This window comes from Takifugu flavidus, chromosome 16 (assembly GCF_003711565.1).
Source record: "Takifugu flavidus isolate HTHZ2018 chromosome 16, ASM371156v2, whole genome shotgun sequence".
NCBI classification, from domain to species: domain Eukaryota; kingdom Metazoa; phylum Chordata; class Actinopteri; order Tetraodontiformes; family Tetraodontidae; genus Takifugu; species Takifugu flavidus.
Window position 1 is genome coordinate 10,600,487 of NC_079535.1, and position 13,794 is coordinate 10,614,280.

Below are 13,794 nucleotides of genomic sequence, written 5' to 3' on the forward strand. Positions count from 1 at the left end.
TCAGATCAACACGGCCGGTGGACATGTTGTGCCGATGCCTCGGAGACCTGGAAAGAAAAAGCCTTTTTTGTGCCGACGTCTGTCACAAGGTGAAGCAGTTAGCACGGATTAGACGCAGCTGAGCAGCTGCAGAGGTGCAGCCGTGTAGCGCTCGTCTCTGAATATTCCTTGTTTTAGGTCAGTGAACCGTAGAAAGATCAAAGCCACTTTATGCTAAGCTAGTCTCCACCTCCACGTTATAAGTACAGGTGAGGTCAGCTTTAAAAAAAGAGGCTGAGGACAATATTTGGTTTTCAGCGTGCTGGATTTGTGGCAAAAGCGGAATTGACAAAGAGACGGCGTCCTTTCACGTGGCAGGTATGAAACTGAAACCTTCTGTCATGTAACCGTGTCCCACTTCTGTCAGATAATTACGTCGTCCCTGGAGAATACACTTTTTTTTCCACTACATTTTTGTGTTTCCTGTGACAGCTCATCGGAAACTGGCTTTTCTGGCTGAGGGACCCTTCAGAGACGCTTCGCCCGTCACCACGAACAGAAGGATGCTGAAAACATGGAGGTGGAGCTGAAGCATCGTTCACAGATAAGAGTTTTATTTAGAAAACAAATGTAGAAGAATAGGCCTTTCACATTCATTGGTATGCTAGCGTTACAAGCACGGTCAGGTTCAAGCTGAGAAAACTGCCTCAGTGGTTCGCCGTTTGTATTATTCCTCCTGCCCCCCCTCAAAGCTACGGCAAACTAAACATTAGAAAAATAGTGACTGCATATACTGGAAAATTCCTGGAAAATTCCTGCCTTGTTCCTGACCTGTACAGTGTCAAAGAGTCACACGTGGAAAAGATTATATACAGGACGAAGAAAATCGCAGTTTGAATCAATAAAGCAGCCTTTAAATATCTAAAAGAAACAAATCTTGGAGGAGGAAACTGCAAAATAAGGAAGCAGAAGAAAATATTTTTTTGGATTGATGGACTGAATCTCTCACCAAATGCTTTCACTAAAAAACAGCTGATTTACAACAACCCTACTAATAAATAAAAAAACGCCTTATTTACATTTAAAAACTGTACAGATTTCAAAAAAATGTTCCAACTATTATAGGCAAACAGTGTATTTTAGTGCAGAACGTCCAGCAAAAGGCCAACATGCTCCTTTAGAAGTCTAACGGCTGAACCTTCGAACAAATCTGACCAGACTGGGAAGCAGCGCGGTGAAGGACTCGACTCACCGCTCTCTTAACTTTGAGAAGGACAAATCAAGGTCAGACGGAGGTCCTGCGGAGAGGAGGCCAAAGCCTGCAAGCTGTCGCTGAGCAGGAGCTGGAAGGAGATGAAGGCCAGAGAGCTGAGGGGATCTCCAGATTCCTTCCTGTGACTCGATCCTCCTAAGAGGAGGCGACTTGTCCAGAGTCGGGGGCGCCGCCCTCTGCTAGGTCATAGAAACAGTCTTCGTTTACCACAGAGGTCAAACTCTGGACGCTGAACTCTCTCTCCAGCAGCGCGTTCAGGTCCACGGCCCCCGGCGGCGAGGCCGCCTCCAGCAACCTGCTGTGCGCCTTCGTGTTGAGGAGCGCCTCCTGGCTCCTCTTCACGGCGCTGAAGTGTCCTCGCAGCAGTTTGGGCTGCGTCTCCGGAGTGTCCCCCATGTCCTCGGGCTGGACGCGTGGAGCTGGCGCCCGTGACGCCGCGGCCTCCGAGAGCTGAAGCTGAAGGAACTGAGCCTCGATGGCGCTCGTGGGCGAACTGCTGTCTCCGCTGTCTCCGCTCCCCCTCCTTACCCCCCCCTCGCTGAAGCCGTCGTCGTCCTCGTCGCTTAGGATGTCGGACTCCTTCACAGCAGAGGGGGAGCGGGCCTGCGAGGTGGACTCGGGAGTCTCGGACCAGTTCTCTTGAACGGGGAGGATGTGCAGGTCAGGGGAGGCGGAGGACGGCGGCGCTCCGGACAAACTGTACGTTCCGCTGCTCAGGCTGCCCTCATCCGAGTCCGGGCCCAGCTTGGGATACCCAGCGTGGGCGGAGAGGTCCGCCGGTGGCTGCTTATACAGCCAGGAAGCCCGGGAAGAACCTGGATACACATGTGGAGGTTTGTTTACGCCGACGCTGGACAGGAACGTCTGGCGTTGAACGGTGAAACGCTGCGGTCTCACCTAGCTTAGCTGAAGACGGCAGGGTGCTGCGCAGGGGGGCCAGCCGCTCCTTACACCCCCTCTCCAGCGTTCCCATATTCCTCCTCACATTCTCCCTGAGGATGGAGCGGATGACCTTGACGATCTTGACCTTGGTCTCCGGCACGCTGCACAGGAACAAGCAGAGGCGCCATAGTAACGTGAGGAGGAGGCCCGCGGCTAATTATAAGGGCTCATTTTAGAGCCCCCCCCCGGTGAAATGGGTGATTCAGCTCATTAGGCGTTATAGTGGAAATGACCAATGTGGGCGCAGCCATCACGCCAGCCACCGGTAATATTACTGTACGTGGCCAGAATAAACCGCAATCCCTGAAATAAATGTCCCGTTTCTGGCAAATAAATAAATACCAGCATTACTCATCCCAGAACCCCCCCCTCCCCCCTCCTCCTGAAAGTTGAATCCCTGACCTGCTACACAGCTGGAAGACCGTCTCCGGTCTGCCTTCCACTTCAGACCTGGAGTGAATCAGCTCCCAGATGCAGCTACTTTCTGCTCCTGTACCTGAAAGAGAGCAAAGAAGCGACAGAGGCTGTAAAACATGGTGGGGGGGGGGGCGGGCCAGCAGCAGGTGCTGAATAAAATGGCGCCGTGTATGAAGGAGACTGAGGGACAAAAAGATTTAGCCGATGTTCTCTGAGACGTTCTCAGGGGATAACGGCGTCTCACCTGCTGTGTTGCCTAATCTGACCTGCAGGGCAGAGAAGGGGATGAGCCAGCGGAACCTGACGGGGTCCGAGTCACCGTGAGAGAGCGCCGAGCGGGCGTTGGTCTGGGAAGAGAGAGGGGGGGGGGCAGGAATTCAAGCCAACGACACCACTTCTGCTGTGAACGTGAGAACAGCGCGCTGCGTTTACCATCTTCTTCTTCAGCTTGTTGTTTTCCCTGTAGACCAATATCGCAGCTTTCTTGAAAACTGGGGAGAGAAAACACAGCGGCGTCTTAGTTTGGCGTGCGAGCGCCTCCCGGGAGGACGCCGACTGGAGGAAAGCAAATGTTTTAGATGCCGCCTTGAAGCCCTGAAGGAGAAAACTGGCTCCAATTACGAGAACAATTAACAAATGTTAAACTTCTCAGCGAGCGAACATCACGTCTACGTGATAACTGAACGTTAGCGCCTCGCGGCTAACGTCTGCCTTTGGAAATGTGAGGAGATGAGGTCGTGTCTCCCAGAAGCAGCTAGCGCTCACCGAACACGGTCATTTCCGGATCCTTTCTGACGCGTCCCAAAGATGGATGCGGGTTGAGCCAGACCGCCGTGGAATGCGCCAGAAACTCTCCCATGGAGATCTCGGTGACCTTGGGAGAAACACGGAGATGGTTGGAGAGAGCTGAGGGGCGGAGAAAAGGCCGAGCGTGCGCTGACGTGACCCCGGACGGGGGTGATTAGCATTCACTTTGAACGTGCGTTGGGCTAAATATTCCATCACTCTGTAAATGTATTCAGCTCCCAGAGGCCACGTGCTGAAAACAACATCAGCTACACAAGTTCCCCGTTCGGTGGTTATAAAATGGGGCGCGTGCGCTGCGTTTGGATGTGGCAGCAGCAGGTGGCGCTGTCGAACCCCCCCCTTTACCTCTCTGTCGTGGCCGATCTGCTCGGCGACCAGCTGATCGAAGACGGAGCCGTAATCCTCGTAGATCTTCTGCATCTCGTTGATGTGGCTGGCGACCTTCTCCATGGCCTTCAGGGCCTCTGCGGAGACCAGAACGTGGGTGAGGGCGGGGGCGCGGGGGGGGGGGGGAACTGGTACCGAGCGGGTTCTCCTCGCTCACCTGTGAGGTGGTAGTGCTCCTCGCTGTCGGCGTCGGTGAGCGAGACCAGCTCCCTGAGCAGCAGGGGGTACTTGAGCACCCTCTGCACCGGTTTGATCAGGTAGGACTCCAGGGTGGAGGAGTGCTGCTTGGTGGGGTTCCTGGCATCCAGGAATTCCTTGAAGGCCTGATCGGTCTTGGCTGGAAAACAAACGGTGACCCGTCAGTCCTGAACCGGAGCAGATAGCGTCCACGCGCAGCTCTCGGGTAAAGGTGATGACATTTCCCTTCGGAGGGGAGCCATTAAAGTATTAATTATGGCTCCGCGAGCCAGAGACAGGCAGCCGCATGCACACCTCCCCGAGTAATCGGCAGGCAATTAACGAGCCGGCAAATAAACAGAGAAACTCAGGCAACCCTGGGGGGGGGGGGGCTAATGAAGACGGCAGTGACGAGCGTGTAATTACTTAAAGTTGACAAACTCCCACAGGTTTCTCCCGTCTGTGAATCCGTGGGGTGGGGGGGGTGTCATGGCAACACCTGTACTGTACAGTTACGTAGAAACGAGTCGCAGCCAAGGAGCTAAAGCTCCGCCTGGAGGACAGGAACGAACCCCCCGAACCCCCTTTGGCGGCACGTCATCCTCCTCCAGGTGATTCTGACCCTCCGGAGACGTTTTGGGAGCATTTTTCCACCCTAATCCTATTAAAAATCAATCCCCACCGCCTACTTCAAGGAGCATCCCACGCAATCCCAGTAATGGGGCAGATTTAGGCAGCGCAGGGGAACAATTAGCCCCCCCCCCCCTTCATGAAGGCAATCTTCTTACATTCCTCTCTGCGTTGGGCGTCACGTCACGGCGGAAGACGGAACGCCGCACGTTTAAAGGGGGAATTATTGAGGCGCTCAGGCTGTCACGGTCTGCTGTTCGTTGTCAAGGTTGTTCAAAGTCTGCGTAAATAAACCTGTTTGTTCCTCCGTTTAATCCCCACCGTGATGGTGAGAAGCTGCAGCTGGTGGAGCTGGAAGGTGGAGAAGCTAGCCGCTCACTAATGTACAGAGATCCATCATCACCTCCCCAGTCAGCCCTCTTTAGCGGGACTGTTTGTTCTCATAAATGGCTTCATTTCCCGGGAACGGAGGGCGCGCTTCCGATAACTTCGGAGCAAGAACGGAGCTAACGGAGCGGCTAACGGAGCTGCTAACGGAGCTGCTAACGGAGCTGCTCTAGCTAACCTTTGTGTTGCGGTGTCGTACCTCTCTCCAGGACCTTCTGAACCTTGATGTGGTTGGCGCAGAAGCCGCTGTAGAGTTTGAAGTGGTCGGCGTAGTAGAGGAAGGAGCCCCCCAGAGAGAACAGCAACTTCTGTGGACAGAGAGAGAGGGGGGGGGCTGAGTGCCTCACGGAGCGGCAGGTGCGTGCAGAGAGAGACGGTGGCGAGAAAGTGCAAACATGCGAAGTCACGGTCAGACAGATCTGCCCCCTCTGGATGACACCACCCCCCCACACACACACGCTCTCGTCATTTGCTTCTCACCTAACTGTCCTGTGAGTGATGGATTTTAGCAGCTCGGGATCAGGCAGCGGCCCGCCGCCTCGATCGATCGCCCCCCGTGCATTAACACGTCAGGCCCGCCTTCATTATTTATCAACCCAACAGCCTCAATGGGGGAAAAAAGTGACGCACCTTGAACTGGGCGGGGGTCTCCAAGGTGCTGCAGTCGGGCGAGGAGGCGATCCTCTCCTCCAGCGTCTGCAGGAAGACTCTCTGGAAGTCCAGCATCTCCGGCAGGCTTCCGAACAGGCTCTCCATCTGCAGGGGGGGGCGGAGAGGTTAAAGACAAAGTAGCACGGAATGGCAGAAGGATGACAGCTGACGGGAAGAAGCAGAGAATGAATAAAAAAGGTGCTTTGATTCATAACAGACAGGAGCCCTGGAGGGTTATAAAAACCTCCACTCCACCTGCTAACGTGCGCAGAGAACACGCCGTGTTTCACCCTGCAGCAGCGCGACTCAAGCTAGCTGAACTAGACGCCCATTCCGTGCTATTTATTTTACATGCAAGTTGTGTTTGCTGACTCTAATGTTTTTAGATGCAACTTTTCAGTTCAATTTTAGCTCTTTGTGCTGCGTTATGTTCTTTTCCATTGGCTACGCTGTCATAAACTAGAGTAATGCTAATGCGGCTGAGGCAGCTAGTGCTACATGGTGAAAACATAAGCCAGATCAGGATTTACCGGGTGTGCGGAACTGCACCGCCACTGTGAGGAATCTCTCGCGTACCTTCATTAAACTGCGCCTGGACGCGTCTCACTGCCCCATAATGGGCTTTTAATTCACCTCGGAGTTCAGTGGCCTATCGACCGCACGTCTGCAGAGACATCCCGTGTTAGCGTCGTGTGCATGAATCAAGACGACGCCGTGATGCTACGGTCGCTAGCACACCGCAGCTAACAAGGAGAATCTGCTTATGGTTGAAAGAGAAGTGCAGTTTTGCAATTTAAACGCTGCGGCAGAATAGAACATAATGAGCAGCTATCCTGTGGCAGGTGGATCTGGGGGCGGGTTTACCCCCAAGCTAGCCTTTTATTGGCGTGTCCCAGTAGGATGCTACAAGGTCAGAGTAGGGGGATGCTAATTTGTCCTGCAGTAGTAATGAGGCAGATATGGCCTAGAATAGTTCATCAATGTCGCCTGTGGGTAATAAACAGTACATTCTATTCGCACGTCGCCACGACAACTCCCGGGACAAGCCTTATCGTGTTTCAGGCGCACCGACACCCACCTCGTCCTGCGTGAGGAAGGTTTCATTCTGCAGAGGTTTCAAGTAGATCTCAAACAAACAGCTCAGATCCTGCAAAAACAAATTAGAAATAGGACAATGATGATGAATAAAACACCAATAAGTGACCACAACCTGACTGTTCACTAAATCTGTCACGCAGCACATCCACCTGCCCCCCCCCCACCCCCACCCCTCTAATGCTGTGGTATCAGAAGGGATATTCTCATTAGACTGATTTATGAGCCTCCCTCTCCCTCCCCGTGCAGCCCAGATCGGGGCGCAGATACGGGACAGCGGGCCTGAAGAACTGACGAGCGTCACCGAGGACACCGGCGAAGCCGCGAGGTGGGAAAAGGTCAAATTCAACTGCGAGGAGGTGGCGGAGAGACAGGAAATAGGGGAAAGAGGGGGTCTGACCTTCACGTAGGACTTCTCGGTGTCCACCAGCTCCTGGATGACCTTGCGCAGCCGCTCAGTGGCGCTCATGTGCTTGTGACACGGCCTGAGCAGGGAGGTCTCTCCAGCGGCCCCCGCCTGCCTCCCCGCAGCGTCCTTTGTCCTGTCCATCAAACCCCCGGTGGACGGGCCCGTCCCCTCCTGGAAGGACTGGTACAGGGTGCACACGGTGTCCACGCTCTGCAGATAGAGACAAACGAGGGGTTTCTTTAACATCTGCCGGCTGGATGGGAGTTTACCTCCGTCCTTCCTCGATTCTCTCCGCTAATAAATTCACTGCTGGAAAAAAACGCCAATGTTTACTCTTCTACTGTACATGGCCTGGATGTGGAGCCCAGCGATTCCCTGTGGCGTACTGGGAGCAGTCTACAGATTTAGCTATGCACTCTATGCTAATTGGCTTTGCATCAAAGCCTAACTGGATATCCCAGCAGATAGCATTACAGCACATTATTCACATTCTCCCAGATCCATAACGGACATTTATGCAGCTTTGTGTCACATCGGTTCCGCACGATTTGTCGTGTCAGAATCTCCCGTGTGGTCACGTATTAGCAGGAGTGCGTTTTGCTCCTTGGCTCATTCACACAAAAAAAGGGGGGATTGTGCTTCCTGAAGAGGTGGAACCGGGTAAAGAGCTGCAGAGGGTAAAAATGGCGCTCCGCGTTACTCCGCCCTGCCTCGGGTGGGAAAATGAAACATCGGAATCTGTGGAATCTTACCCGTGGCAGGTGAATATAACGTATGATGTGTGCAAGAATGAAGACAAGCCTTAATCTGCATTTATTACAACCTAAGAAAGCTACAACGCTGTGACTGAACGCTACAATTTGACACTCACACCTTAAAAGGTGGCGTTTCGGACGCTGCACCAAGCTACGTTGTGTTGTTGTGGACATGCTAAGGCTAGCGGATGCTAGGCGCACTGTGGGATGCAAATTCAGCTTTCGGTTCACTGCACAACAACGTAGGGGAACCAAACTGTGAGACCAACAGCTGTTCAACATTTACAACCTTTTAGCGTGTGTGTATCACCGTGGCAACACACCATCCAAGCAGTTCAACACTGCAGGATTCACCTGTCTGAGTCACGCTGCACTCAGACCTGTGCTGTCTAGCTCCCCGTTTGGTCCCGGGGAGCCCGCCGACGACCCGGGCTCCCGTTAATGAGCCTCGTAGCTCAGCTAGCTCAGCTAGCTCGTCATCGCGCGGTCCCTCCAGAGCCAGCGTCCTGCTAATTCCGTACAGCCTGAGAGAGCGAGCGGGAGGGAAAAGGCCCCTCTGGATCTGGATCTGGGCTAAGCCTCTTTGGAGTGCTCCGCCACCCACGGCAGCGCTCTCCGCTGGAGCTCTTCGGATGTGGGATGATAATTATGAGGGGGCTGAACGGAACCCCGTCTCTGTCCTCATTGGACGCGGCAGGACACACACCTACCCTGCAGGACACACACCAACCCTGCAGGACACACACCAACCCTGCAGGACACACACACCTACCCTGCAGACACACACCTACCCTGCAGGACACACCTACCCTGCAGGACACACACCAACCCTGCAGGACACACCTACCCTGCAGACACACACCTACCCTGCAGGACACACACCACCCTGCAGGACACACACCACCCTGCAGGACACACACCTACCCTGCAGGACACACACCAACCCTGCAGACACACACCTACCCTGCAGGACACACACCTACCCTGCAGGACACACACCAACCTGCAGGACACACACCAACCCTGCAGGACACACACCTACCTGCAGGACACACACCTACCCTGCGAACGGCCACGTGCACGACTGCTGCGATGCCGCGGAGCGACATTAGACGCTGGTCCGGCGGCGTCGTCCCGGCTCCAATTATGGGATTACAATATTAATGATGATGCAAACACACCTGACTCCACCACACAGAGGATGGAGGAGCAGGGGGGGACCTGGAGGAGCAGGGGGGGACCTGGAGGGGGGGCTCTCCAGGGTGAGCAGAGACGCTACTCGAGGGGAAAGATACCAGCTTCATCTTCATCGCAAACACACAAGTGCGTGGGGGGGGGGGGGGGTAATGGTGATGCCATTGGCCTCTCAGGGAGGTGTGGGTAAGGAATGTCGCCTTCAGCTCAGACTGCTTCCTCGGAGTAAGTGGCAAAACACCTGCAGTGGAGCATGACGAGATGAGGTAGGCAGGAAATAAAGAGGGAAGGGAGACAGTGTGTGTGTGTGTGTGTGTGTGTGAGTGAGTGTGGGAGGGGCCAACACTCCGCCGTGACTCAGAAAAGACCCTTGCCTCTCATGAATCCCACCAGCACAGCCAATAGGACGGAGGAAGAGGACGGCGAGGAAGACGCTCGGCTCCGTTTCAGCTCCCGCCGGTGGCGACTGGCGGCTCTGGATTATAGTTGCAGCTTTTTTTCTTTTCTCTTAAACGCCGAGGTGGTCTTTGGCGACCTGCGCGCGACCGCCTGTTAATCCAAAGCGCTTTAATTATCTCGACTCCTCCGGGAGCGACGATGCCTGGAAACGCCGCCGTCTCCTAACGAGGCCTCTGAAAAACCCAACATGACACCAGGCGATCGGCTTCACACGCTCCGCTCACCATGAACAGCAGTCTGTAGAGCAGCCTCCACGCCGCCGTGGCCCGGCGCCGGGTCCTCCTCACCAGCGAGCAGCCCCTCCGCCCACCCCCCCCGCTGGTCGGCATGGTTTCCCCAGGTCAGTGGGACTAAAAACCCGGCTCATCCCTCGTAAAGTGCTCATCTGCGTCACATCTTCATCCCGCAGTCCCCCGGTCCTCCTCTGATTCACCACGGTCCAGCCTTGCTCCGGGGGGGGGGGGCACCTGCTTCTCCCAGGCTGCTCTGATGGGAATCAATCATTGATCCTCTGTCCCGCTGCTGAGCGAGCGCAGGCGGAGGGGGAAAGTGCTCGCCGCCAGCTCGTTTTTACACGTCAATTAGAGCGAGGCGGCCTGACCACAGACACACCTACCCCCCCCCCCCCCACACACACACACACACACACACACACACACACACCCCGCCCGTCTCTTCCAATCAGCTCGGGACTTTCTAGACCTCTACTTCCACGTCCTGTCATCAATCCCGCTTCCCTCTGTCCGCTCACCTCCTCTTTCTTCCCACACGCGCGTGACCTCGCTGTGATCATCCAGGGAGGTGAATGGATGGGGGGGGGGGCATCCCTCAATAGCTGCGGCACAATGACGACTGTTCTGGTGCGTGAGGAATGGCTGACTCAAAAGCTGAGGCCGGTGGGGGCCCGGGGGGGCGCTGGGGTGGGGTTAATGGACAGGAATGCCAACCATGGCAGCGATGAACACGACTTGTTTCATAGTAACGACAGCGATACGAGGAATGTGTCAATATTTTGGCTAATTTTCTCTTGACTGACACCCTGAAACAGTCGCCACGGGTCTCGTGGACGTTTGACAACCAGCTCTTTTCCTCCTCCTGGTTGCCGACATCAACCGCCGCTCCGTCAGACTGGGAGGCTACGGAATAAACCCGGAGCGCCTTCATCTCCGTCTCCAGTGAAGTTGTTATTTGGAGATGAAAGAACCACTCGGGCCGAAGATGAAACTTTGCATCTCGCCCGTCTGATCGCGTCCCTGCACATGTTTATTTTAGCTGGAGTGGGGGGGGGGGGTGAAGCACGCGTGCGTCCCTGGGGCCGGGCTTTACCCGTCCCTCAGCGCATCGACCCTGCCACAGGACGCCGTGGCGGCGAGAGCGAGAGGCGGGCCCGCTGGCTACAGCGCCGCGACGCCATCGTCTTTTCAAAGCTCAATAAAAAGGAGACGCGTCCTCATAAATCAGCAGCGTGAAGAGGAGGAGGGGAGGGGGGAGAAGATGGCCCCAGCCCGCCCCACTCAAGCCCCTTTATGCCTTTTATTATTCCCCCTAAACAAATATCATTCAAACAAGTCTTGCAGGAACTTGAGAGGCGAGCGCGTTCTAATAAAGACGGCAGCTCCGGATTAAAGCGCCCATTCTCCTGATTTCCCTACGGCAGTTCAGATCCACTTCCCGGCCTGGTTGCCAGTACAAAAGCAAAGTAATGCGGCACCGTTCACTATTTTCAGTCCAGCAACGGGGGGGGGGGGGGATACTTGTTGCCAACAACAAACATGGCTGGATGACAAAAATAAAGGAAATAAAATAAGTCTATGAAAGGACGGCAGGACCGATTTTCCCAACCGGGAACCTGAGTGATTCAGTGGGAACCGCAGCACCCTGAACTCCCGACCATCCGAGTGCCGAGACGACGCAACGCTCACAGATTATGGACCCGCTGGGCACCGGGGGTGACCGCGCCAGAGCAAAAACACGCCCATAAAGCCCGCAGCCGAGAGGCGAGCCAGTGTAATAGAGCCCATTCTGCAGTGATAACATCATGGCTAGCAATAATGGGGGGGGGGGCAAAATGTAATACTGTGACCTTTTGACCTGCTGTTATAGGGGACTGTAAATCTTACAGCCAACACTTAAATTAGCAGGATCTGCAGGGGGGCACGGCGGGAGCAGCAACAACAGCAAACGTGATGCATGATGGGTAAAAGAAGTCCTCAAAAATTCCTCATTAACACAAGCAGCTAATTGGCAGGTCGCCGACAGCCACCCCGGAAAGGACGAGAACGGTACGATAAAGCGCTCTCTCTCCATGACGCCGCCAACGGAGCTCCAGAAGAACCAGAAGGTTATCAGCTCCATCCCAAAGCCCACCCAGAATGGAGAAGCTCATAGTTACCGGCTGTTTGTCTCCCTTGGCGCCTCTGTGACAGGAGAAGCAGGAGAGCAGGTCCAGGACCAGACAGGCCATCTTATCTTTAAGAAAACGCAGCAAACCGAGCAGCACCGTTCCCAGGAGCAGCTCCTTCTCCTCGGCCTCCCAGTCGGACCAGAACCAGAACATGGCCAGGAAGGAGCAGAGGGCTCGGGAGGGAGGATGGTCCCGCATAAGGAGCTCAACTAAGGTGGGGAGGTAGAGGCACGGCGGAGGGTCTTCATCGCTGACCGCCGGGGCTGCAATCGTCACGGCTACGGCCATCGCCGCCCCCGCTGCTGATCACGCCGCCATCGTGAGCGCCGTGTTCGGATCAGGTTCCGGTTGCTCGCCAAGTCCTAAAGTCCAGCTCTTCAACTTGTTTACAGGGAAGTGGACTGACAAAAGTGGGCTAGCATTAACTGTGCAGCCAGCAGTAAGCCCGGATTATTGGCCCGCTCACAGCCAGATGGTGGCTGATGGGCTTAGTCATAACACACACACACACACACACATAGAAATGATCCCCCAAATTCAACAGACACACACATCAGCGGGGTAACACAGGAGGAGGAGGAGGTTGTAGCTCCAAGCAAATGGAATCATGTTTGAAGATGACACAAGCTAATGTCCACAGGCATCTACTCGGCATCTTTTTGAAGTCCCGGGACGTCGATACGGGAGGAAAATTGAAGCCCAATAACTCCTCGGTCCATCAGCAGCATTTATAATGCGCTAAAAAACATCGTGGTCGGACGGAGAGAAGAGGACGGGTGGAATGGGACGCTGCAACAGGGCCCCTTTGAGACAAATCCGGAAGAAGTCAGATCTTTTCATTAAGTCCGTTTAAATGCTCTTAATGGAACGTCCAATCTGGACAAAAAAACCAAAACAAAGAGGCTTATTAGTCTGTTTCAGGGGCTTCATAAAGGACGCTGACTTTATAATCGCTTTAGAGCAACATGACAGGAGGGAAGCAAGTATTCCATTTAGAGTCAACTTGGGAGCTTCAGCTATTTTTTTGTTCAACTAACAGAAAGGAATGACATCCTCATTAAATCAATAAACCTCCTACTTCATCAGAATATACCCCCCCCCCCCCGTTGGGCCTTTCATGTGCTAAACTGGTGGTGAGACGATTAAACGCGAGCAAAACAGATGCAGATGTTCAGTACGTGCGCTCTCCTCCGTGTTAAATCACACCATTCTGCCGGTCAATGTCAATTTAACTCAAACCAAGGTGAGACTCGTCCTCCAACCAGCACCGGGATCGATTGGCTAAGCTCACGGACGGTGTGGCGCCCTCACATCTACGCCCCCGACAGTCCCGAGCATCGCTAATGAACTCAGCTGGAATTGATGGTGTTGATCCCGATGATCACCAACACAGACAATTCTTCCTGGTGATCTGTGTGTGTGTGTGTGTGTGTGTGTGTGTAATAAGCACAAAATGGAACGCAACCAACCAATTAATCAAAGGCAGCGACTCCTGGGAGGCCGATCTCAAGTCGGGACAAAAGGCTTGAAATTAGTCCTTCGCCTCCATCAATCTCCATCGACTTTCAGAGCTCGGAGCGTACGTGCACGGACCCCTACGCTGACTTCCTGCTTCACAGAACAAACTGGTCATGTGATCATTAGAGTCTGACCTTGGTGGCGACAAAAAAAACAAAAAAATAAACGAATTCAGCCGCAGCGGCTTCACACCCCACGTGACGAACGAGAACATCGCCTTTTATTTTTACCCTTTCTGTGTCTCCAACGTGCACATGTTCACTCGCTGGAGTCCTCATTTGAGTGGAACACAGACTGCAGATGCCCCCCC

At 54.3% G+C, this 13,794-nt stretch overlaps 1 protein-coding gene and 1 long non-coding RNA gene across 2 annotated transcripts in view; one reads left to right on the top strand and one right to left on the bottom strand.

The window, feature by feature from the left end:
• Window positions 1-576: 576 nt before the first annotated feature.
• tiam2a (TIAM Rac1 associated GEF 2a) overlaps window positions 577-13,794 on the bottom strand; it is a 45,253-nt gene continuing 32,035 nt past the window's right edge. The window contains 12 exon segments of the mRNA XM_057059413.1: window positions 577-2,067; window positions 2,150-2,295; window positions 2,597-2,690; window positions 2,856-2,958; window positions 3,044-3,102; window positions 3,377-3,485; window positions 3,764-3,882; window positions 3,963-4,142; window positions 5,199-5,307; window positions 5,630-5,755; window positions 6,729-6,797; window positions 7,146-7,364. Coding sequence (XP_056915393.1) covers window positions 1,388-2,067; window positions 2,150-2,295; window positions 2,597-2,690; window positions 2,856-2,958; window positions 3,044-3,102; window positions 3,377-3,485; window positions 3,764-3,882; window positions 3,963-4,142; window positions 5,199-5,307; window positions 5,630-5,755; window positions 6,729-6,797; window positions 7,146-7,364 — 2,013 coding nt within the window. The 3' untranslated portion in view covers window positions 577-1,387.
• Window positions 5,266-7,474, top strand: LOC130540348 (uncharacterized). Its single transcript, XR_008954419.1, has 2 exons — window positions 5,266-5,356; window positions 6,995-7,474. It is a non-coding gene; the product is annotated as an uncharacterized LOC130540348 (long non-coding RNA).